Source organism: Microcaecilia unicolor, chromosome 5 (genome assembly GCF_901765095.1).
Source record: "Microcaecilia unicolor chromosome 5, aMicUni1.1, whole genome shotgun sequence".
NCBI lineage: Eukaryota > Metazoa > Chordata > Amphibia > Gymnophiona > Siphonopidae > Microcaecilia > Microcaecilia unicolor.
Window position 1 is genome coordinate 216,630,705 of NC_044035.1, and position 26,889 is coordinate 216,657,593.

Consider the following 26,889-nt stretch of genomic DNA (forward strand, 5'->3'; position numbering starts at 1 on the left):
CTAAAATCTTAATTATCAAATTCTCAACTATTTCTCAAGCTTTCTTAGATTGCTTCTTAGTTCTCCTTTCTCTCTTAAGTATTCACATTGTTGCAGATCTTATTGTGATCTGAAAAAAACATAAGATTGTTGTTAGCCCACCTATATCATCATTTATGAAAATACTTACTAGAACTAGCTAAAGAACTGAACTTTGCAGTATTCTGTAGGCACCTTCCTATCCTCTGGAATGCAGTAGATACTTAATTCTGGGATCCAAATGTCCAGGCCCTGAGGGAATACCTGCACCATGAAGTAGTCACAGAAACTCCATCCTGGGTCAGTTCTCTTTTCTCTCAGGGTTCTCATATCATCCTCAAACTTGCCCAGGTTCTTGGTGAAGGACATGAGAAGCAGAGTGCGCAGCTTCGTCAGAAAGGCATTCCAGGATTCCTGAGAGCGAGAAGAGTCCTTCAGAGGGTCCGAGAGCACCACACACCTAAGGAAACAGGTTCTGAAACTAGTCAGATAGCACTTCTAGGGGAAAAAATGCACCCTCTTATAATTAACAATCTTAAAGAGAATTTGCTGTACTCTACTGATAAGAGTTAAAGACCATGATAAAAGTAATTGGGTCTAAGGCTTGAACTGGTGTAGTAAGGATGTACTAGAAGAAGGATTGTTGTTTTGATCTCTTCAGGCATGGAGTAATTGTGTTTCCTTGTAGACTATCTCAAACGATTTTGGTGAAACTAGAAGGTGGTAAAACAGTATCACCATGCCTCCCTTATATAATGTGAGAATATAAAGTGCTACAATGCACCCTGCAGGCAAGATTAAGCCAGAAAAAATGTTCAGATTACAGGTATGCAGTCTATACAAGGCAGAAAGAGACTGGGTTACAGGAGCAGACACAAGCAGTTCATTTTTGTGAGATGATGATCAACTAAACACAGAGGAAGTAATATTAAACCTACATCAGTCAGTGTTTTTGTTTTGTTTTTTAATGCTGGCTGCTGCAGTTTTAATTAGCACTAGGTCGTACCCAAATATTGATTTGAATATCTGCTGGAAGCTAACAGGGTACAGCTATCCCTCTGACCTCTAATCCCAGACCACCACAGCACTATCTAGATAGTGCCAAGAAGGTCAGACACAATATTCAAGTTTCAAGTTTAATAATACTTGATATGCCACCCTTACAGAATTCTTCAGAGCGGTTTACACAAAATATAATTATAGTAGGAAAAGAAATACAATGTATTATAGAAAATAGTTAATGAGAGGTCCAGAGCAATCTCAGGACCAGAAGGTCAAAAGCAAAGGTGGACGTCGTACTAGTGCCCACATTTGTTCCCGCCCGATGATCAGTGCTGGCGAGAGCATGTAACAATGCACTCGCTGGCTCTGACTGCTAATTGCATGCAAATGCATGCAAACAACGGTGTCCCACATTACTCCCGTATGATCAGCGGGGAGCACGCCAAACAAGGGTGCTGCTCCCGCTATAAACCCTACGTCAGAGTAGGCATTAGGGTTTGCCAAGCAAGGAAGGAATGGAGGAGACTAGCAGAAGAGGTTTGACAGGTCCAGGATTTTCTCCGGACCTGCAAACCTAAGCCTGCTCTGCCAAACACAAGGCCCTGAGGTCCAATGGACCTCCAGGCCCTCCCAAATACTAAAAAGACCCTGGTGGTCCAGTGGGACCGCTAGCCCCCCAACACCTGACAGAAAAGCCCTCCTGCCAGACCCGACAATCTCCCCTTCAATGGAAGACGACCTGACAAACCCCCTAACCCGACAGAAGAGACCTCCCTGGTGGTCTAGCGCCTCCATTACCCCGACCTGACCCCCTCCCCCCCCCCCCAACAGAAGAAAGGGCTGGAGGTCCAGTGGAACTCCAGCCCCAACCTGACAGTTTAGCAGCCCCGAAACCCACCCCTATACCTTCAAACGACAAGGAAGGTGTAACACTCCGTCTTCCTTCCAGCGCCGCCTCCAAAATGGCGGCATCCTGCCTGTGAAACCTAGAATGCATTGTGTGGGGCTTCCCTACCTAAACATGACATCATTAAGCACAAACAGTGAGTACATTAAACTTAATTAAGGGTATTGCTTATGTTTGACTTATTTTTGCTGTACACCACGTTCAGTGAATTCATTCAAAAAGGCAGAAAATAAATCCTAATAAATAAATATGGGAGAAAGGCCTCCAGCCCTTTCTTTTATCGGGGGGGGGGGGGGGGGGGGGGGAGGGTTTGGCTTGCAATAGGGGGGGCACCAGACTACTAGGAGAGATCTCTTCTGTCAGGGTTGTGGGTCGTATGCCATCAGTGGGGGGTCGTCAGGTCGGGCCAGGCTGTGGCGGCTGCTCTGTTGGAGGGTGGGGACTATCCCATCACCCCAAAAACGACTCTCTCCTCATTTATTCCCACTCCATCATCTCTCCAAACCACCTCTTTCCTTTCTATTCTCCTCCAAGTCTAAGATATACACATCTGTTGGGGGGGGGGGGCGAGGGACAGTAGAGGTTGTAAAAAATTCCAATAAGCCATGCTCTGCATGCTTTCTCCACTTGTTAGTTTGAAGGACAGTTTTAATTTGATTAGTCTTAATCTAACCAATCAAAAAGGTCACATGACCAAACAAACTTGAGTAGGTTGAAGAATGCCATCTTCTTTAACAAAATTTTCTGCTCTAAGAAGGATATGACATCTTTTCTTAGAAACCTATGTTTCCACTAGACAACTACTGATGCTGTCTCCCTAAACTGAACTCAGCAGACCTGAGCATGCAATCAACACGCAATCAACACATTAAAAAAAAAAAAACTATTGGTTCGTGACAGAGTTAGGGTGGACCCGGAATGAATGCATGGAAATTTCATTCTGAAATCCCTTTAGGCTTTTATCCTGATGGACCAACCACCAATTTCCCTTTGAAAATTGGATTACAGCCCTGCAGTTTCAACATATCTATAGGCCTGAGAGGACCACAGCCTATATGAAAATTGGCTCTCTCAATATCTGGCTTAGACCTAATAAAGAAATCTCAAAAATGGAGAACTGTGCTTAAAGAATTGAAAAACTAAACATATGTAATACAGTTCTAAATCAGTAAACTGTTTCAGTCCTATCACTATAATCACAGTAGAGAAAAAATGACCTCAGAATTATAGAACTCTTCTTAATACCATCTACACTGTGTATCATGGAAAACAGCTGTCCCAAACAAGCTCTACCAACTAAATATCCAAATTTATCTTTCACAAAAATTATCAAACGGTATTTTCACAGTTTTTAAACACAGACTGAAAAATGGGATACTCTCATGGAGGGGCCAAAAAACCTTAGAAATCCTTCAACAGTCTCAAATCAGCTCTGTAGACTAAGTGATACAACAAGAAAAAGTCCAAAAAAGAACATATTTTTCAAATCCACAGCATATCCAAAACAGCACAATTTATGGGGTCTATAAACTTCTCTCAACAGCGGCCCTGTTTTACCCAAAGCTGCAACAAAAGAATAACACCCTCTCTCTCTGGCAGAATCTGATTCACAGATCTTTGCTGTGGATTTGAAAGATAAGTGGCCAGTCAAAAAATGCCCATCTCTGGTCAGTTAAAAAGTATACAGGTTTTCCACAGCATACATACTTTCAATTTGGCTGTAGGGAAGAAGCACCTAGAGACATCTTTAGGGAGCGAGCAAAATCAGGACACCTGAATGGGATTTTCACTATTACGTTCACTCCTTTCCTCTTTCAGTGGCCCAGACACATTTTTTGTACAGTCTTTAAAACAAAAAGTGACACTTTTCAATATCTTTGAAATTTAGCATCAAATGCATATGGTAAAAATAGCCACATATTTTTTTACAAGTAAGTGGCATTTCAAAACTGTTCCCTATAGGATCAACTAGCAATTGTTTATTGTTGTTTATTGATCACAAAGTTGGTGACTGAAAGAACATAGTAAATAATAGTAGATAAAGACCAACATCACAAATCCAGTTTACCCACATTCTCTTTAGGCTTATGTCCAAGTGCATTCTACCCCCTTCTCTACCTATTTTTTTTCCAATAAAGTATAAAAGTTATTTTAAATTTTACTGTAAAGGGAAATCATCTATAATTTATTCCAACTTCACGGAACACATGGAAACTCTTTGTTTCTCTTACATATTTATGAATTCCATCACTGTTTTCCATCCCCACCATTTCCCATTGAATAAGCCTTCCACCTTCTCCATAAATAAGAACCTTAGTCTGTATGCCCTCTGGTGAGAAATTGCTATTATAAACGAATGCAACTTGCCTTCAACTAACAATGAGAAGGAGTAAACTAATCCAAATAAGTTAACAAACTGTGTAACACTTACATAAGTGCACAAGTATTACCATACTGGGACAGACCAAAGGTTCATCAAGCCCAGCACCCTGTTTCTAACAGTGGCCAATCCAGGTCACAAGTACTTGGCAAGATCCACAAAAAGTACAATACATTTTATGCTGCTTACCCTAGCAATAAACAGTGAATTTTCCCCAAGTCCATTTTAATAATGGTCTATGGACTTTTCCTTTAGAAAGCCATCCAAACCGAGAGGTCCCGGGTTCAAATCCCGGACGAGCCCCCATATAAACACTACTTTTACTACATTCTCTGACAACGAATTCCAGAGTTTAATTACACATTGAGTGAAGAAACATTTTCTCCACTTCGTTACAAATTTACTACTTTGTAGCTTCATAGAATACTCCATAGTCCTAACATATTTGGAAACAGACAAGGTATTCAAGTCTACCCATTCCACTCAACTCATTATTTTATAGACCTCTATAATATCTCCCCTCTGCCATCTTTTCTCCAATCTGAAGATCCCTAGCCACTTCAGCCTTTCCTCATAGGGAAATCATTCCATCCCCTTTATCATTTTCGTCGCACTTCTCTGTGCCTTTTCTACTTCCACTATATCTCTTTTCAAATGCAGCGACCAGAATTGAACATAATATTCGAGGTGCGGTTGCACCATGAACTAATACAAAGGCATTATAGTGTCCTCATTATTGTTTTCCATTCCTTTTCTAATAATACCTAGCATTCAATTTGCTTTCTTAGCCACCGTCACTGAGCAGAGGGTTTCAACATATCTTCAACAACAACGCCAAGATCCCTTTCCTGGTCAGAGACTCCTAACGCGGAACCTTGCATTATGTAGCTATAGTTCGGGTTCCTCTTTCCAACATGCATCACTTTGCACTTGCTCACATTAAATGTCATCTGCCATTTAGACGCCCAGTCTCCCAGTCTCGTACGGTCCTCTTGTAATTTTTCACAATACTCTTGCGATTTAACAACATAAGTACATAAGTAATGCCACACTGGGAAAAGACCAAGGGTCCATCAAGCCCAGCATCCTGTCCACGACAGCGCCAATCCAGGCCAGGGGCACCTGGCAAGCTTCCCAAACGTACAAACATTCTATACATGTTATTCCTGGAATTGTGGATTTTTCCCAAGTCCATTTAGTAGTGGTTTATAGGCTTGTCCTTTAGGAAACCGTCTAACCCCTTTTTAAACTCTGCCAAGCTAACCGCCTTCACCACGTTCTCCAGCAACGAATTCCAGAGTTTAATTATGCATTGGGTGAAGAAAAATGTTCTCCGATTCGTTTTAAATTTACTACACTGTAGTTTCATCACATGCCCCCTAGTCCTACTATTTTTGGAAAGCGTGAACAGATGCTTCACATCCATCTGTTCCACTCCGCTCATTATTTTATATACATCTATCATGTCTCCCCTCAGCCGTCTCTTCTCCAAGCTGAAAAGCCCTAGCCTCCTTAGTCTTTCTTCATAGGGAAGTCGTTCCATCCCCGCTATCATTTTAGTCGCCCTTTGATACACCTTTTCCAATTCTACTATATCTTTCTTGAGATGCGGCGACCAGAATTGAACACAATACTCAAGCCGAAATCCAGGCCAAAGTATCAGCCTGCCTGCCTGTGTGACATTGCTGCCTGGATGTCTTAGTGCCACCTGAAACCAAACATGACCAAGACTGAGCTTCTTATCTTTTCCCCTAAACCAACCCCTCCTCTTTCCCCATTCTTTATTTCTATGGATAACACTCTCATCCTTCCTGTCTCATCAGTTCGTAACCTTGGGGTCATCTTCGACTTCTCCCTCTCCTCTGCACATATTCAGCAGACTGCTAAAATTTGCTCCTTCCTTTCTAAGCACACTACTAGAACCCTCATCCACACTCTTATCATCTCTTGTTTAGACTATTGCAACTTGCTTCTCACAAGTCTCCCACTTAGTCATCTCTATCCTCTTCAATCTGTTCAAAATTCTGCTGCACGACTAATATTCTGTCAGTGACATTATGCTCACATTAGCCCTCTCCTCAAGTCAATTCACTGGCTTCCTATCCGTTTCCACATACAGTTCAAACTCCTCTTATTGACCTATAAGTGCATTCACTCTGCAGCTCCTCAGTACCTCTCCACTCTCATCTCTCTCTACATTCCTCCCCGGGAACTTCGTTCACTGGGTAAATCTCTCTTATCTACACCCTTCTCCTCCACCGCGAACTCCAGACTCCGTTCCTTTTATCTTGCTGCACCATATGCCTGGAATAGACTTCCTGAGCCGGTACGTCAAGCTCCATCTCTGGCCGTCTTCAAATCTAATCTAAAAGCCCCCCTTTTGATGCTGCTTTTAACTCCTAACCCTTATTCACTTGTTCAGAACCCTTATTTTATCATCCTTACTTTAACATTCCCTTATCTCTTGATTGTCCTGTTTTTCTGTCTCTTCATGTTCAAGTGTACAACGCTGCGTACATCTAATAGTGCTATAGATGTGATAAGTAGTAGTAGTAGTAATATGTGTGTGTTTGGGCTCTGAGGTGCTTGTGTTTGTGTGTTGCATGGGTTTTGTTTTGGTTTTTTTTTTAACCTTGGCTGGGGGTTTGCCTGCATCAGTGAGAATGATCAGATAGAAGAGAGGTAGCTAGTACTTAAAAACAATACCTGTAGTAGTAAAAATGTCCTTCATTAACAGTCACATCTAAAATATAAATGAGCAGTGGAAGCTCTTGCTTAGATTGGAGTACGCTGTGGCTCATCCTGGCAGCCAAGAGGAGCAGCGTAGAGGGCACATACTTGCCGCATCACCCCCAGGTGAGAGGTTTTGGTTCTGGGTTGCTGTTCTTCAATGATGGGTCGTACAGCTCCGAAAAGGGTGCCTGCAGTACGGGTCATCCAGATCTGGGTTCTCAAAGGGCGCAGACCCTGACCCCAAATGGCAGCTCACCTTTCACGGTTCATCTGCATCTAGTGTTTCCGCAACCTCGGGGCACACCGCTGTGCTGACTCCTTGGCTTCTCATCACCAAGTGTGGTGAGGGTGAGACTACGCTATCCTTCTGGGCTAGAGTGCGCTGTGGTGTGTTGATGTTCGATTGCACTGCCGATCCATATCTGCCTGCTCTGATCTGCCAATGCCGGACTGCTCTGTCGAGCCGAGTGGTCTAGTTGGTCCGTGGAATGAGGACGGCTTTCCCGCTAATTTTGCTCCTAGGTCCCTCCAAACAGTTTGTAGGGTTGCTCTCTGCCTGATTTGACAATTTCCTTTCTTTGCTGTTTGAAAGAAGGTTACAAATGCTCTGCTCTCTTTTTCAAGTTACCAGTTTAGAATTACTGCAGGCAATAGAGAGGAGAAGAGGGAGATGAGCTGAATAGGACAGGTATTTTGAGACAGGAGAGTAATTGGCCTTAAGCACTTCTTGGAATGTGGCTATGAGAAAAGCTTCCACACTGCTTGTTTTTAAATCTCCTTTATTTAAGTCAGAAACATTGTTTTTCTTGAGGCTGTTGTATCTTCTTCCCAAGTGTATGAAGATCTTTGATTTATTTGGCCAGAGCAGATGTTTATATTAAAGTAGATTAGATTACAGAGCTATCTATTCAGTATAACAAAAGCCAATTTGTCTTTGGCTGCAATTAACAGAGGAGTGTTAATTTCACAGGCAGTTCTCCATAAAATTCTGAGTGGCTTTGAAGTAAGAAAAGTTGAGATTTTCTGATAGATAGGCAGTCATTCAGTACAACTGCTTAATTTATTTATATTTTGTACTTTTATATCTTGAAACAAGGTAAAATAGTTTTAAAGTCCATTATCTGATATCTAGTAGGCACTTCTGTTCACTAGAGACATCGATCTAAGGACTGTATTTCCCATCTGTGAGATTATTGGTAGTTTAATTGAGGGGGAGCTTCAGCAGATATCAGAAATTTAGAGATAATATAGGTTAAAGATATGAACTTCAACTCACGGAATTGCAGTTATGGTTTCATCATTGCAGTCCCGAATCCTGGTGTTGTTTGATGATCCAATTGATGCAGATCACTGGAGGTTTTTTCTTTTGTTGTAGATCCAGCACATCACAGAAAAGAGAGAGGTTTCTTGCTTGTAGAGTGCAGGGAGACAGAAAGTTGCTTTTATCCAGTCAAAACAATGAAACTAAAAAAATCTCAAATCAGGGCCGGTGACCTGACATATACTGAGCAGAAGTATGTAAGAATTTGAGCAGTAAATAAATAAATAGTATATTATTTAGCCTGAAATGTGGGAACCCAATGTGAACACAGCCCTGCAGCCTGTAAGATAGTCTGTGAACCTGGGTGACTGATATTAACTGTACAATACAAGCATCAGAGGGTACAGAGGTAACCTTCCTTATAGCTCTCCCTATAAACAAGATTGTTTGAGACTGACAGAGTTGAGGTCTATAAAGGAGTGGCAAAATAGCTGTCCTAACTTTATGCAATGAGTTAACTAGGCACCGGTCTGAATATCGGCCGATGCCCAGTTAACTTCCGGGTTACATAGTAACATAGTAGATGACAGCAGATAAAGACCTGTACGGTCCATCCAGTCTGCCCAACAAGATAAACTCATATGTGCTACTTTATATATATACCTGACCTAGATTTATCCTTGCCATCTTTGGGGCATAGACCGTAGAAGTCTGCCCAGTACTTGCCCCACCTCCCAACCACCTGTGCTGCCACCCAACCTCCGCTAAGCTTCTGAGGATCCATTCATGTTTATCCCACGCATTTTTGAATTCCATCACCTTTTTTTGTTAAATTCAAACTATCTAAGGAAATGTCAACCTGTTCAGGGTTCTCCAAGGAGCTAGTACGCTTCTTAACTGAAAGTGGAACATAACAGATTTTATTCAAAGGGGGTAGAGCATTACCTTGATACCCAAAAACATCTTTTAGAAAGTTATAGAAGATCTTCTTAGGTGAAGATGTTAAAATCTGATGAAAGTTCAAAATCTTCAAGTTCAAGCTTTTAATGAAGTTCTCAAAATGTTCTACTCTTCTATGTAAAACCATTTTATTTTGTGAGAAAGATTGTGCTGATTTCACCTGCTGAACTTGAGCCTCAAGAGTTTCCACTTTCCCTTTCAAATCTGTGTTGCTCCTTTCCAAACTCTGAAACCAGACATCAGATTGGGCAACTGCAGGCAGGATCTTAGAGAACAGAGTGCTTCCAGGGTGTTCTAGATGGCCTCAAGTGTGATCTCCGTTGGCTAGATCAAAGGTGGTAGAGCCATCTCTGGGCCCACCGCTGGTCTCTCCAGACCCTCCACCGCCGGCTTTCTACCCAAAGGTATAGCACAGGAGAGATTTAGTCCTTCAACACACTGCCTCCAGATGCCGAAGGGAAAACCGTCACTAACCTGGAAGGACCCAACTCGACTTCCATCCTGGGTCACAGGGGAGGAACAGGACCAATAAGGCTCAGCAATACCTTGCTCCCGAAACTCTTGCCCTTTTCCTGTGCTTGAGCGACCAGTTTGCCCCCAGAAGCAGTAGCATATGCTTTGATCTTTACTTGAAGCAGGGAAGACCATCCGCTGAGCGGGTTGTACGGAAGGTCTCCCTCAGCTTTTAGGCATAATGAAGATAAAAGCACGGAGAGAGATCACACATGTCCACACACAAGTGCCATCTTGGACCCATCAGCCAGTTTTTAATTATTCATGTATGTTCCTAAGTATATCAGGATTTAATGGCTGCCACTGGCCATTTTTAATTATTCATATGTGTCCCTAAATCTATCAGGTTTTAATGGCTGCCACATGAATACATTCTTTAAACTACAGGACAACACTTAGAGAAAGTCCTGTTCTAGTTTTCCACGTTTTCAAACTTGGCTTTGTTGTACTCTTTGTGTTTTTAAAAGGGTATGACGTCAAATAAGTTATTTTACATAAGCATTCACTGCAGTACCTACTTAGGATCTGGCTGTTTGAAGGGCCCTGTTTACTAAGGTGCACTAGCATTTTTAGCATGTGCTAAAAATTAGCACACACTAACCATGTAGACACCCATAGGAATAGGCATCTACATGGTTAACATGCACTAATGCTTAGGGTGCACTAAAAATGCTAGCGTGCATCTAGCATACCTTAGTAAACAGGGTCCTATATTTGGTTCAACACGTGGATTTAAGGTAAAGTTATTATACGATTTCATGTTTTCATACTCTCTTTTACGTGGTTTGATTTTTGAATGTGCTTGGATCGTTATGGTCTACACTTGCATGTGTATATAATTAAAACACATGATAGTAATCTATCCATTCTAATATCCACATACATTCACTTCCACAATGTTATACTTACTCATTTATTCACACGTACTATGTTTTATGATTTTACGTCACTCATCTATCCATATCTGCTTTTACATGTTTAAGCAAAATGTGTATTTCTGTATATAAATAATTTGGGGGTTGTTTATATGTTTATGAATATTATAATTTTTATTGTTTCTGTTTAAATATTATTTTATTTGTATAGAGGACGCCTGAGAAAGGGTGAAAAGCCGAAATAAGGCCACTAATGAGTCTGTTTTCACTTGTGACTATACGTCCCCATCTAGTTCTAATTGAGACTGTAAGAGTTACAACTATCAATAAAAGGTTCCTTTATGCCCTTGGATCATTCTGGTTATTGTCTGCTTCCGCTCTTTCGTTTGTTTGGATATTGACTGCATTACCAACTCTCTTTGGCTTTAAAATATAAACATCCTCTTATTCTTGAAACCTAGCTTATACACTTCTAAAGAGGAAAGGGTGTGCCTTTTATACTCTACTGGCTTTACCTGCTGGCCACTTGGCCCCCAAATATTACTTCTCCCCTCCACTGACCGAGTCTTCTTTTGCCCCTATGTGGAGAAGGGAACAGAAAGCTGCTTTTTTAGTTTTCTACTAAACCCTCCTTCTCAAGCTGCTACCCTCCACTTACAAAAAGGAAAACACTCTGGGGTAAATATTCAGCCGGCAGCAGTGAGCATTTTGCTGACCGCCACCAACGTTATTCGCGGATATTCAATGACGGGACAAGTCCAGGCTTCAGCACTGAATATCTGTTTTTTTACGGCACTTGCTAATGCATAACCGGTTAAATCGATATTCAGCACTTAAACGGCCATGGGTTACCGCAAAAAGGGGCCCTTTTACTAAAGCATGTAGGCACCTAGGAGCATCCAATACATGTCAAATTGGCACTACCGCCCGGCTACCACATGCCCCGATCAATAATTCCATTTTTGGCGTGAACCCAAAACACATGGTAGAAAATATTTTCTATTTTCTACCGTAGGGCCCTTACCCGGTGGCAATCAGCAGTTGGCGCACCTGCACACTTACCACCCAGTTAGCGTGTGAGACCTTACCGATAAGTCAATGGGTGGCATTAAGGTCTTAGGCCAAAAATGGATGCCCGCCGGTTTTTATTTCTCCGCACGTCCATTTTCCAGCACATTTTTAAAAAATCCCCTTTTTCCAGATGCACTCAGGAAATGGACCAACGCGCATCCAAAACACGCGCCTATACCAGTACAGACCACTTCTCGACGTGCCTTAGTAAAAGGGCCCCAGAGAGGACTATATTTTATGCGGTTACCCTGGCCAGTTAAGTGCTGACTCCATCCCCAGAACGCTTGCAAAATAGCCGGTTTTGACTTAGGCACTAAATGTTAATTTTTAGTAGCGATAACCAGTTAAATGCCACTGAAAATTAGAAGATTGCCCCAAACAAGCAATTTAACCTGTCAGCAGCCGTTTCCAGGTGGTTAAATCATTTGGAATATTGACCAGTCTGTCTTGGCTGGTGTGCTAGAGGGGTTCTGAGACCCAATGGTCTGATCAATATTACTCGTGCTGTTGCTGCTAGCCCTAAATCTCTCATGAAGATGAGCTACCTTCCTTCTTCTGCTTCTCCCATTCTCATGCTTACCCCTTGAAAGAACTAAGATGACTAAATGAAAGAAAAACAGATCACTCCTACATTTTGAATATTGTGTAAGGATTTTATCATTAATGTACAACACAACACACCCAGTACTAGGATACTGTATTGTATTAATAGATTTCTACATACTAGACACCGCAGAAGTCACTTTCCAGTGCTTACGGACACAAAGAGCCTGACGGTTTTAAAACTCATGTTTCTCATAAATAAAATGTGTCTGACTGCATGTAGGAACTCACGTTTTTCATACATAAAATGTGCCTGTGTGTAGAAACTCACGTTTTTCATACATAAAATGTGCCTGACTGCATGTAGGAAGCTTTATCTGTACTTTTTTTGCTTTCTTTATTTTTTGACTTCCACTTTGCAAACTCTAAAACCAGCAGGTTCCTAATACAATTTCTCCCACATGTTCCCACCTATTTGCAGGCTCAATGTGGCTTACATAGTACCGTATAGGCGATCGCCAGTACCGGTCTGAACAAATACAGAGTGATGTTGTAGTAGAGTACAGTTCATGTGTTCCAGACACATTAGGGAATCGTAAGGGGAAAGAGTTAAGTTATGTCCAGCACGAGCTTTGGTTTCATTGTGTTGCAGCGTTGAGGCATTTTTAGTAGGATCATCATGGTATGCCTTTTTGAACAGGTTAGTTTTTAGTAGTTTCCGGAATTTTAGGTGGTTGGTTGTTGTTTTCACAGTGCTTGGTAATGCGTTTCATAGTTGTGTGCTTATATAGGAAAAGCTGGATGCATAGGTTGATTTGTATTTGAGTCCTTTGCAGCTTGGATGGTGGAGATTTAGGTATGTTCGTGTTGATCTTGGTATGTTTCTGGTTGGTAGGTCTATGAGGTCTGTCATGTATCCCGGGGCATCTCTGTAGATGATTTTATGAACCATGGTGCAGATTTTGAATGCAATGTATTCTTTGACTGGCAGCCAGTGCAGTTTTTCTCGTAGGGGTTTGGCGCTTTTGAATCTTGTTTTTCCAAATATAAGCCTGGCTGATGTTTTGAGCAGTTTAGAGTTTCTTTAATATTTGTTCTTTGCATCCCACGTAGATTTCATTGCAGTAGTCTAGATGATTTAGTACCATGGATTGTACCAATTTGCAAAATATTTCCCTCGGAAAAAAGGTTTCACTCGTTTGAGCTTCCACATTGAGTGGAACATTTTCTTTGTTGTAGCTTTCACTTGGGCCTCTAGTGTGAGATTTTGGTCAATTGTTACTCCGAGAATTTTCAGGCTGTCTGAGATAGGGAGGTTGTGATCTGGGGTGATTATGTTGGTGGGTTTATTCGTGTTGTATTGGGATGAGAGGATGAGACAGTGTGTTTTTTTCTGTATTAAATTTTAGTTGAAACGCATTCGCCCACGAGTTCATGATGTTTAGGCTGAGTTTGGTGATTTCTGCTAGATCATGTTTGTAAGGGATGTATATTGTGACATCATCTACGTAAATGAAAGGGTTAAGGCCTTAACTGGATAAGGACTTGGCTAGTGGGGTCATCATTAGGTTGAAAAGCAGCGGTGATAGTGGTGATCCTTGGGGTACTCCACAGTCTGCTTTCCATGGTGATGATATGTTCGAATTTGATTTCACTTGATATGTTCTAGTAGTTAGGAAACCCTTGATCCAGCTAAGTACACTTCCACCAATCCCGAAGTATTCTAGGATGCTTAGTATATTGTGGTTTACCATGTCGAACACACTAGACATGTTGAATTGTAGGAGAAGTACGCTTTTGCCTAATGCAATTTCTTGTTTGAATTTGGCTAATAGAGTAATTAGTACTGTATATATTCTGTTCAACTTTTAACATGGAAATGGGCTCTAAGCACTATTCTATAGACAGCGCTCAACTGGGAGTGCCATTTATAGAATAGTGCTCTGCACTGATTTTTTTTCAGTGCTGATATTTCGGTGCTATTTATAGAATCCCTTCCTAAGTGGCAATAAATGGACCTACTGCACTATAAAGCAAAAAAATAAAATAAAATGAAAAAAGTGAACACAATTTCAAAAGGACAAAAGCCAGTACCACTAGCAGACCGAATGAAACTGAAGCAAATGCAGGCACATACAAAAGCTCTAGGAAGAATGTGACACTTTCTGACACGGATTTGCTTATCTTCAGATCAACAGTGCTGTAGCACATACTCTTACATGGAAGACTTGTTATACTCAGTGCTTTTTTTTGTAGGAAAAAAAGTACCAGTACTCATTATGGGCGGGGCCACCACCCATGGCTCCGCCCCTGATAGCCACACCCATGTTCGCCAAACCCCTTATATCAACCATGGCGCATATAAACAGGCATCATTGAAAATATTATACCAGTATAGGAGAAAATAACTTGAATTTTTTTCATTATAAATAATTTCTGTAAGATGTTACAGCTCCAGTATACCCAGTGCAAAATAAGACAGCAGATGTAAATTCTCAAATTGGACATATTCCAAACACTAAAATGAAAATAAAATGATTTTTTCTACCTTTGTTGTCTGATGACTTTGTTTTTCTGATCATGTCAGTCCCAGTCTCTGATTTTGCTGCTATCTGTTCCCTTAACTCTGTTTCCAGGGATTCCTTTCCATTTATTTCTATACTTTCCTCCTTTCCTCTTCATTTCTTGTTCTACATCCATAGGTAAAAGCTGCGTCCTCCGCAGACTTGACTGGAGGAGGTACAGAGTGGATCCAGTTTCTGTCTATTTTCTCCATCCATGTGCAGTTTTTCTCCTCTTTTCCCTTTCCCTCATCTCCGTCAGTATGCATCTCCTTCCTATTTTTCCCTCCCCTCCATCCATATGCATCTCCTGTCCTTCCTCTTTCTTCCCTCTCATTCATGTCCAGCATTCCTCCTCTCTCCTCTCCTTCATCCATGTTCATCTCACTTCCTCTCTCTTTCCTCCCCTCCATCCATGTTCATCTCACTTCCTCTCTCTTCCCTCCCCTCCATCCATGTCCAGCATTTCAACTCTCTCCCCTCTATCCGTGTCCAGAATTTCTCGTCTTCCCTAAATCCATGTGCATCTCCTCCTCTGTCTTCCCTCCCCTCCATCCATGTACAGCATTTCTCCTCTCCCCTCCATCCATGTTCATCTCACATCCTCTCTTCCTCCTCTCAATCATGTCCAGCATTTCAACTCTCCCCCCTCCCCACCATCCATCTGCATCTCCTTCCTCTGTCTTCCCTCTCCTCCATCCAAGTCCAGCATTTCTCCTTCCTTGCTTCCCCTCCATCTGTGTGCATCTCCTTCCTCTGTCTTTCCTTTTCTCCAACATTTCTCTTCCCTGTCCTCCACTCCAACCATGTTCAGCATTACTCCTCTCTCCCCTCCATCTATGTGCATCCCCTTCCTGTCTTCCCTCTCCTCCATCCATGTCCAGCATTTCTCCTGCCCTCCCCTCCATCCATGTCCAACAACTCTCCTCTCTCCCCTGCCCTCCCCTCCCATCCATGTCCAGCGATTCTCCTCTCCCCTGCCCTCCCATCCCATCCATGTCCAGGATTCTCCTCTGCCCTCCCATCCATGTCCAGCGATTCTCCTCTCTCCCCTGCCATCCCCTCCCATTCATGTCCAGCGATTCTCCTCTCCCCTGCCCTCCCATCCATGTCCAGGATTCTCCTCTGCCCTCCCATCCATGTCCAGCGATTCTCCTTTGCCCCTATCCTTCCCTCCCATCCATGTTCACCGATTCCCTGCCCTCCCCTCCATGTCAAGTGATTCTACTTTCCCCCCTATCCTCCCCCTCCCTTCCATGTCCAGTGACTTACCCCAGCCTCCACCTGCCCCCCGAGATCGTTCCAACCAAATCCTCACCTGTCCGCCCTCAGCTCACCAACTTTCTGTTCTGCCCCTGCAAATCTAATATTTACCAAAGTCGCAGCACGAACCGGCGGTAGAGAAACCAGCACCCAGGCAGGCTCGCCTCCTCCTCGTTTCCCTGCCCAGCGTCCCACCTTCGTCACTTCCCTGCCCTCTCTCGGCACAGTGTCCCACTTTCCTCTGATGTAATTTCCATTTCGCGAGAGCGGGACACTGTGCTGAGAGAGCAGGGAAGCGACGAAGGCAGGATGCTGTGCTGAGAGGGCAGGGAAGCGACGAAGGCGGGACGTGAGAGAGGGCAGGGAAGTGACAAGGAGGCGAGCCTGCCTGTTTGCTAGTTTCACTACCACCGGTTCGTGCTGCAACTTCGGTAAATATTAGATTTGCAGGGGGCAGAATGGAAAAACAGAAAAAAGGTGCCGATACACCGTATAGGCACGTACCGGCACAAAAAAAGGCACTGGTTATACTGTTCCCTGTACTCTTATGGAAAAAAAAAAAAAGATGCTTACACAAGCTCTAATGTGCATTGTAGATAGCAACATCAACAGTTATCCAATAAAATATCCCAGTTTTATTTAATTATGCTTTAATATGACACTAATATGCACAGCAGAAAATGTACAATAAGCTACTTAACTTAACAATGATCTAACCAATGGTATACTGAGTCACTAGGCACTCACTCACCTGTCACTCTGCTTGTTACAAAAGTCATTCCTGATCTTGTCCACAATAGAAGTTCTGGGAAGAATGTTGGTCTTGTTTTTTTTCTTGGCTTCACTTTCTACAACTACAATTAGCCAATCAGCTGAGCTATGAACCTTCAAAATGTTCTGCCACTTGGTAATGTCATCCTTTGCTGTGGCTTTGTATACTTCTGTGTCCTGCAGGGACAAGAGCAGACTACTGAAGTAGAATACATGGCATATGAGGCATTCATTCAAATAAAGTAAATAAAAAGGATAAAAACAGTACAGCCTACTATCCCAATCTAAGCATAATCACGGTCCCTTATTTTTACAGCATATATATCCTGATTCATTAAGGTTTTGCTCCCATTAGTGTCTATGGAAAAAATAAAATTGCTATATCAGACACAGGAGCAGTGGTGTCGCCACAGCACCCCCCTCCCCCCACCAACCCTGGTGGCCAGTCAAGTGCCTGTGTTTTGGGCATACATCATTAAAGGCTGCTGTTGCCTCCACCCCCCACCTCCCCAAATGAGCTGCCTATCCAGTATCCCATCTTTCCTCCCCATGAGATCCAGTACTACTGGCTGCTTTCCCACTCCCTGCACAGCTGCCCTCTTTCTATTTTCTGGTCTGCCGGCAGCATCAGTGAGGTAAGCACACTGCCTTCGGCAGCCCAGAAGCTTTCCCTCTGCTACAATTTTCTGTCCCACGTAGGCGGGACGCTGCAACAGAGGGAAAGCTTCTGGGGCCACCGAAGGCAGTGTGTTTACCTCACTGATGTCACTAGCAGCCTAGAAAATTGAAGGAGGGCAGCAGTGAATTGAGCAGGAAGACAGCGAGTAGTACCAGATCCTGTAGGGGGAATTGATGCAGGACGCAAGAAGCACTGCAACCGTGTGTGGGGGGGGGGGGGGGAGGAGAGGAAAGAAAAAGAGCCGGCATATCATCGTGGGGTGGGGCGGGAAGGATAAAGATGCCAGACCGCGAAGGAGGAAGGGGAAGGAGAAGGAAAAGAGATAGATGCCAGACCGTAGTGAGGGGGTGAGGGAAAGGAAAGGAGAGAGCTAACAAAGCATAGGGGATGGGAGGGGAGGGGAGAGCTGACAGACAAATGGGGGTGTAAGGGGTGAGCTGACAGACCACTGGGGGGGGGGGAAGAAGGGAAAGAGGAAGGAGAGAACTAACAGACCATGGCAGGGGAAGAGAAGGAGACAGCTGACATACCATGGGGGGTAGAAGGGGGGAGAGCTAGAAACATAGAAACAAGACAGCAGATAAGGGCCAAAAGGCCCATCCAGTCTGTCCATTCTCAGTAACCATTAACTCCTCCTTTTCCCAAGAGATCCCACATGCTTGTCCCACGCTTTTTTAAATTCTGACACAGTCCTCGTCTCCACAACCTCCACCAGGAGGCCATTCTACGCTTCCATCACCTCTTCTGTGAAATAGTATTTTCTTAGATTCCTTCTAAGCCTATTTCCACTTAACTTCATCCTATGCACTCTCATTCCAGAGGTTTCATTCATTTGAAAAAGGCTCACCTCCTGTACATTAATGCTACTAAAATATTTATCGTTTATCATTTATTTATTTACTATACCGTTACTTCTTACATAGCAAATCAGAATGGTTTACATCTTTAAAATATAAATGACATATAATAATATCTTTAAAATACAACAATATTCTAACATAAAAGAAATCCATTTATGATAGGACAGCTCTAACAAAACTTCCATACCAGAGAAAGCAAACCAATTACATATATCACTCATCTCTATCATATCCCCTCTAACCTGACTCTCTTTCAGCGTATACATGTTGAGGTTCATAAGCCTGTTCCTATAAGTTTTATGATAAAGACCACTAGCCAATTTTGTAGCCACCCTCTGGACTGACTCCATCCTGTTTACATATTTCTTGGTGCGGTCTCCAGAATTGCACACAGTACTCTAAATGGGACAACACCAGAGACTTATACAAGAGCACTATCACCTCTTTTTTCCTGCTGGTCATCCCTCTCCTTATGCACCCAAGAATCCTTCTGGTTTGACCGTCGCCTTTCCCATCTGTTTGGCCACCTAAGATTATCAGACACAATCACCCCCAAGTCTCGCTCTTCTTTGGTACACAGAAGCACTTCACCTACTACACTGTATTGGGGAAAGGGAGAAGAAAGACTACGGAAAACATTGGATTTCAAGAAGTGGCTTGAGTCTTGGTGTAAGGAAGGTTTTAGATACATAGGAACCTGGGGTAATGCGTGCAGAAATAACAGGCTCTACTGTTTTGATGGGCTACATCTTTCTGTGACTGGAAAAAGAATCCTTGGGGAGAAATTCAGACAGTATGTTTCTTCTAGACATTTAAACTAGAAGGCGGGAGTGACAAAAGGAAACAAGGGAATTCGGAAAGTCACCCCCAGAATAAACATGATGGCAGAGGGAAAGGTCATCTAAATATAGAAAACCACCTAAATTCACTATGCAAATAGAAAGCATGAGCACAAATGCTCGCAGTCTAGGTAAAAAGGTTCAAGACTTGCAAGCTCTGATGTTTGAAGAAAACTTGGATACTGTTGCTATTACGGAGACGTGGTTCAATGATTCCCATGAATGGGATATGACTATACCGGGCTATAATCATTTTAGGAAGCATAGAGAGGGCTGAAGGGGTGGAGGAGTGACGCTGTATCAGTCAGACAATATCAGAGAGGCTGAAATGCGGGGGACCTGGGGAGAGGAAGAAACGTTATGGATCGACCTAGAAAGAGAAGATGGAACCTGTATCATGGGGGTTATCTACAGACCTCTGGCACAAACGGAAAAACTAGACAAGGATCTGATAGAAGATATTCAGAAGATTGGTATGAAAGGGGAGGTGCTACTGTTGGGAGATTTAAACTTGTCTGATGTGGACTGGAATGTCCCGTCTGCGGAATCAGAAAGAAGTAGGGAGATTGTGGACGCCTGTCAAATTGCCTTGCTCAGACAAATGGTGATGGAACCCATGAGGGAAGGGCTGATGCTGGATCTAGTGCTCAAGAATGGAGGAAGTGTTTCCAATATCCGGGTGGGTGCCCGCCTATGTAATAGTGATCATCACACCATATGGTTTGATATAAGGGTGAAGACGGAGTGTGGACACACAAAACATAAAGTACTGGATTTCAGACATACTGATTTTGATAAAATGGGAGAATACCTGAAGAAGGAATGGGAAGGCGTAGGAGAAGTGGAAAATCAGTGGTCAAAGCTAAAGGCTGCTATAAATATGGTGACTGATCATTACACAAGGAAAGTAAACAAAACCAAGAGAAACACGATGCCTATATGGTTCTCCAAAAAAGTAGCTGAAAAATTAAGAGCAGAAGAGGCTTTGTACAAGAAATACAAAAGAATGCAATGAGAGGATCACGGAAAAGATTATCGGATTAAACTCAAAGAAGTGAAGAGGGAAATACGGCTAGTGAAAGCGCGAGCGGAAGAAAAAATGCTAAAGATGTAAAGAGAGGTGACAAGACCCTTTTCAGACATCTTGGAGAAAGGAGGAAAGATAGGAATGGAATTGCGAGACTGAAAGATGAGATGGTTATGTGGAGAGTGAGGAGGATAAAGCAAATGTGCTAAACAATTACTTCTCTTCAGTATTCACGGAGGAAAATCCTGGAGAAGGACCGCAGTCGGCTGCCGAGAGAATATCTGGGAATGGAGTGAATAATGCGCCATTTACAGAAGAAAGAGTTTATAAACAGCTGAAGAATCTGAAGGTGGACAAAGCTATGGGGTCGGATGGGATACATCCCAGGATACTGAGGGAGCTCAGGGAGGTACTGGCGGGACCTCTTAAAGATTTATTTAATAGATCTTCAGAGACGGTAGAAGTTCCGCGAGATTGGAGACAAGCGGATGTGGTCCCTCTTCACAAAAGTGGAGACAGGGAAGAAGTGGGAAACTACAGACCGGTAAGTCTCACGTCAGTAGTAGGAAAAATAATGGCGTCGCTGCTGAAAGAAAGAATAGTTAACTTTCTAGAAGCCAACGGGTTACAGAACCCGAGGCAACATGGCTTTATCAAAGGAAAATCCTGCCAAACGAATCTCATTGACTTCTTTGACTGGGTGACCAAAGAACTGGATGAAGGACGTGCACTAAATGTAATCTACTTGGATTTCAGCAAAGCCTTTGATACGGTCCCCCACAGAAGACTCATGAATAAGCTGAAAGGGCTGAACTTAGGACCAAAAGTGGTGAACTGGATAGGAAACTGGCTGACTGACCGGTAGCAGAGGGTAGTGGTAAATGGAATCCGCACAGAGGAAAGGAAGGTGAGCAGTGGAGGTCCTCAGGGATCGGTGCTGGGGCCTATTCTGTTTAATATATTTATGAGAGATTTTGCTGAAGGGTGGATGGAAGGAAAGGTTTGCCTTTTTGCAGATGACACAATGATAGCCAATAGAGTGGATACCCTGGAGGGAGTAAAAACGACGAGAAGGGATCTCCAAAAATTAGAAGAATGGTCGAGGGTCTGGCAGTTAAAACTTAATTCCAAGAAGTGCAGAGTGATACATTTGGGGTGCAGAAACCCAAAAGAGAGATACCGAATAGGAGAGGAGAGATTAGTAAGCTCGACTCGGGAGAGACTTCGGGGTGTTGGTGTCCGAGGATCTGAAGGTGAATAAACAATGTGATAAGTTGACGGCCGTGGCCAGAAGGATGCTAGGCTGCATAGAGAGGGGTATAATCAGCAGAAGAAAGGAGGTGTTGATGCCCCTCTACAAGTCGATGGTGAGGCCCCACTTGCAGTATTGTGTTCAGTTTTGGAGGCCGTATCTTGCTAAAGACGTAAAAAGACTGGAAGCGGTGCAAAGAAAAGCTATGAAAATGGTATGGGATTTGCGCTGCAAACCGTACAAGGAGAGACTTGCCGACCTGAACATGTATACCTTAGAGGAAATGATAAACAGGGGTGACATGATACAGACGTTCAAATATTTGAAAAGTATTAATCCGCAAACGAACCTTTTCCGGAGACGGAAAGGTGGTAGAACTAGAGGAAATGAATTGAGGTTGAAGGGGGGCAGACTCAGGAGTAATGTCAGGAAGTATTTTTTCATGGAAAGGGTGGTAGATACGTGGAATGAATGGGATAAACACAAAGGAATCCTGTTTAGAAGGAATGGGTCTATGGAATCTTAGCGGAGATTGGGTGGCAACGCCGGTAATTGAAGAGTAAAACCAGTACTAGGCGGGCTTTTACGGTCTGCACCCTGATCACAGATATGGATGGACTGGAGTGTAAATTTTAAGGGGATGCGACGTTAGCTTCAGAACTTTTAGTACAAGAACAGTGCTGGGTAGACTTTTACTGTCTGTGCCCTGAGAAAGGCAGGGACAAATCAAACTTGGGTATACATATAAAGCATCACATACCATGTAAAATGAGTTTATCTTGTTGGGCACACTGGATGGACCGGTCAGGTCTTTATCTGCCATCATTTACTATGTTACTATTCCCTTGGATTATTGTAACCCAAGTGCATGATTCTGCATTTCTTAGCATTAAATCTTAGCTGCCAATTTTTGGACCATTCTTTAAGCTTCAATAAACCCTTCCTCAGGGTGTCCACACTATTTCAGAGTCTGGTATCATCCGCAAAAAGACAAACCTTACCAGATAGTCCTTCCACAATATCACTCACAAAGATGTTAAAAAAAGCCGGCCCAAGGACCGATCCCTGCGGTACATCACCTTTTCCTCCGAGAGAGCGCCATTTACCACTACCCTCAGTCTCCTTCCATTGAACTAGTTTTTAACCCAGCCAATCACTTTAGGTCCCATACCGAGGGCATTCAGTTTATTTATTAGTCATCTATGAGGAACCATGTCAAAGGCTTTGCTAAAATCTGACAAGACCATTGGGGGGGGGCAGGAGGGGAAGGGGAAAGGGACAGCTGACAGACCATGGGGGAGGAGCAGGAGGAGAAGGGTAAGAGATTGGCAGCTGTACTGGGGTTTGTTTTGGGGGTTATTGCTAAGTTTGCTGACGAGCTGTTGATCGCAAGCACTGAAGCTTCCCCTTCCCCACTGCTCACAGGCACTGCTAGTGCCTGCCTGCCACTATTCAACCTTGAGTCTCCTCTCCAGTCTCTAGTCTCCACCACAGAGTCTCCACCACAGTGCCCAGGTGTAAAAAAAAAAAAAAAAAATTAGAAAATTATACTTTACAATTGCAGAGCTTTCGGGGTGGGATTGATATTTGAGAAAGGCAGTAAGGGTGGAAAGGGTAGAGAAAAGCAGAACTGATGTAGGGGTGGGGGAGTAGAGGGGCAGGGTTGATGCAGGGTTATGAGAGGCTGATGGATGGGGTACACAGAAGGGCAAGGGAGATGCCTGGCTATATGAAGGGATAGGAAGATATGGAAGAGCAGGAGAAATGCTGGACTTTATATGACAGGGTGGAGAGGTATGGAAGGGCAGGGGAAGATGCCTGGCTTTGTATAAATGGACCCCTCATACAAAGCCTTGTGCCCTGTATCTTCCCTGCCCTTCCATACCCAACCCCACCCCTCAGAGAGGTGGCGGTGGTATGGAAGGGCAGGGGAGATGCTGGGCCTTGCCAAGGTTTCCATAAGTGTGGATGCGGTTTACGTTGATGAAGGACAGACTGTTTACCTGGATATCCGTTATTAAGTATATTCTAAGACATTATTTAGGAGTATACCAAGCACTACTCACACCTATATGCCCAGTGCCCCCCATGTTAACTCTGTTTCCTCCTGACACTTTGTACACAACTGTGTTAATTCTGTGATACTTTGTACCATACATTGTAAGCCGCACTGAACCTGCCATCGAGTGGGAAAGAGCGGGGTATAAATGCTATAAATAAATAAAATGTCAGGTCTGGCTAAGCCCCTGCACAGGGTGTCTAGAGCTAAGAGGTAAGGACTAAGAAACAAGTCACATCCAGATAAGAGGTCAACTACACACTTCTACAGGGCCCTTATTCACTGGAATAAGCAGACAGAAACAATATGTACCACAGAAATCAACGCTCTGGGGCAATAAGATAAGGAAAAATATACAGAAACGCAATTAACAAACATGAACGAACAACATACACCACGAGAGGAAAATAGACCCCACAACATTCTGGCAACAGGTCTACCAAAGCGAATGGTCAACAAATACAGACACCATCCAATTCCTCCAAGAATGGGACGACATATGTAGGACAACATTAGACACAATCGCCCCAATCCAAACTAGAACATCACACAGGAAAAAAACAAATTCATGGTTCACCGAAGAACTGAAAAAACTCAAAACACAAGTCGAAAACTAGAACGCACATGGAATAAAAAGAAAGACTAACACACACTGAATGCCTGGAAATCACTCCGGAGGAAATACAAATACACCATTAAACAGACTAAAAGACTACACTACAAAACAATGATTGGACCAAACTACAAAGACACACACAAACTCTTCTATCTCGTAAACAAATTGCTAGACACCACACCAGTAACAACCAACAGCAAAGATACACCAGGGGTCGATGACCTCACAAAATACTTCAAGGAAAAAATCATACAACTACGGCTCAAATACCCACCAGCCCCACGGAATACACAACACTCCTAAATTGTCTAGACCCAGAAGACGGAATATACCAGCAGACAGGATCTGGACGGAATTCGAACTATTATCAGAAGACCTCATCTCTAAAACGCTCAAGAGATTCGCAAATCCCAATGCAAACTAGATATCTGCCCAAACAACCTCATGAAATCAGCCCCTCAACAATTCATAACAGACCTAACTAACCACATGAATTTCATGCTACAAAACGGACTTTTCCCAAAAGAAAAAGGAAACATTCTACTCACCCCAATACCCAAAGACACAAAGAAAAACACAAGCGAAATAAACTACAGACCAGTAGCATCTATACCACTAATAACTAAAATAACCGAAGGGATGGTTACCAAACAACTCACAAACTACCTCAACAAGTTCTCCATACTACACGACTCCCAATCAGGATTCCGGTCAAATCATAGCACAGAAACAGTGCTAATTACCCTAATGACCAAATTCAAACAAATGATTGCAACCGGCACCAATATACTCCAACTACAATTTGACATGTCAAGTGCCTTTGATATGGTAGACCACGAAATCCTACTACACATTCTCGAATACTTTGGCATCGGAGGTAATGTTCTAAACTGGTTCTAGGGGTTCTTAACCTCACGTTCATATCAAGTCACATCAAACTCAACTACGTCAGCTGCATGAACACCTGATTGTGGAGTACCGCAAGGATCCCCCCTCTCACCAACTATTTTCAATCTAATGATGACCCCCCTGGCAAAACTTTTATCTAACCATAACCTCAATCCACATATATATACCATTCAAAAAAGACATCAATGAAATCTCTAACGAAATCAGCCAAAGTCTACACATCATGAATACCTGGGCAGATGCATTCCGACTGAAACTGAATACAGAAAAAACTAAATGCCTCATACTTACCTCCCAATACAACACGAACAAATTTACCGCCATCAACACACCTAAACTAAATCTGCCAATCTCAGAAACCTTAAAAATCCTTGGAGTCACTATCGACCGCCACCTAACTCTCGAGACTCATGCGAACAACACAACAAAAAAAATGTTCTACTCCATGTGGAAACTGAAAAGAATTAGACCATTCTTTCCAAGATCTGTCTTCCTCAGTAGAGTGCAATCACTCGTACTCAGTCACCTGGACTATTGCAACTCATTATACGCAGGATGCAAGGAACAAATACTGAAGAAACTTCAAACAGCCCAGAATACAGCAGCCAGACTCATCTTCGGAAAACCAAAATACGAAAGTGCAAAACCCTTACGAGAGAAACTACACTGGCTACCACTCAAGGAACACATCACTTTTAAAGTATGCACCTTAGTCCACAAAATCATTCACGGTGAAGCCCCTGCATACATGTCCGACCTAATTGACCTGCCACCCAGAAACGCTAAAAGATCGTCCCGAACCTTCCTCAATCTCCATTTCCCTAAGTGCAAAAGCATAAAATACAAAGCACTGCACGGATCGACTTTCACATACATGAGCACACAATACTGGAATACACTACCCCGCAGCCTGAAAATGACCTAAGAAACTGACCGACTTCCGCAAACTACTAAAGACTTATCTCTTCGAGAAAATGTACGGCAAGGATCAAAACACATAAAGCCCATACAATCTCATAGACACGCACCAATACACTCTCTGAACCTCTACTCCCGCGCTCTCACCACTCTTAAACCCTACCCACTGATAAAATTGTCAGACCTCCCTGTTCCCTCGATTATGTTTTGCCCCCCTCTCAACTCACCCCTGTTATATTCCACTGTTCGATCCCCTAAGAATATCCTGAACTTACTCTGTCTTATATAATTCTTCACAATGTAACCCATAATTGTACTGCAACCAACTGCACTTTCATCTTTTACAATGTATTGTAAGCCACACTGAGCCCGCAAATAGGTGGGAAAATGTGGGATACAAATGCAAATAAATAAATAAATAAATTCCATGTTTTGTTTTTTGTTTTTTTTTGCAAAGAAAATTGCACACGCTTATGATGATATTACCCTTTCTTACATACAAGAAACTAAATACAATTTAGAATGGGGCATTAAACAAAGGCAAGGAAATTAAATAAATCTTGGAGAATGGAGGAGCTCTAGAGACCTTGTGGCATTGCTTGATGGATGTGTGGGAGACATGATTTCTGAAAAACAAGCCACAGCTCTGTAAACCATGCATACAAAATTGCTCTCCCAACTACTTAGCCTATGAAATAACTGCCACAGTCAAAAGAATCAACAACATATAGAGCAGCGTACACAGCCTAATAGCAATTGAATTAAGCCTCAAGTTTATTACAAAGTGGAAAATGTAAATCTAATTAGATTGTCCATACACCAAACAGGTTTTGGCACCTCACTACCTGCTTCAGGGGAAGGGTTGGGGGGGT

At 42.9% G+C, this 26,889-nt stretch overlaps 1 protein-coding gene across 4 annotated transcripts in view; it reads right to left on the bottom strand.

The window, feature by feature from the left end:
* The window catches only part of TRAPPC10 (trafficking protein particle complex 10), a 485,548-nt gene that overhangs the window by 367,452 nt on the left and 91,207 nt on the right, over positions 1–26,889 (bottom strand). For 2 of the 4 annotated variants that reach the window (XM_030203762.1, XM_030203763.1), the window contains exons 4-5: positions 16,839–17,035; positions 283–478 (exon numbers count right to left, since the gene is read on the bottom strand). In XM_030203762.1, the coding sequence (XP_030059622.1) occupies positions 283–478; positions 16,839–17,035 (393 nt within the window). Of the gene's footprint in view, positions 1–169; positions 193–282; positions 479–16,838; positions 17,036–26,889 lie in introns of those variants that run through there. The other 2 variants (XM_030203765.1, XM_030203764.1) reach the window with 2 other exon arrangements.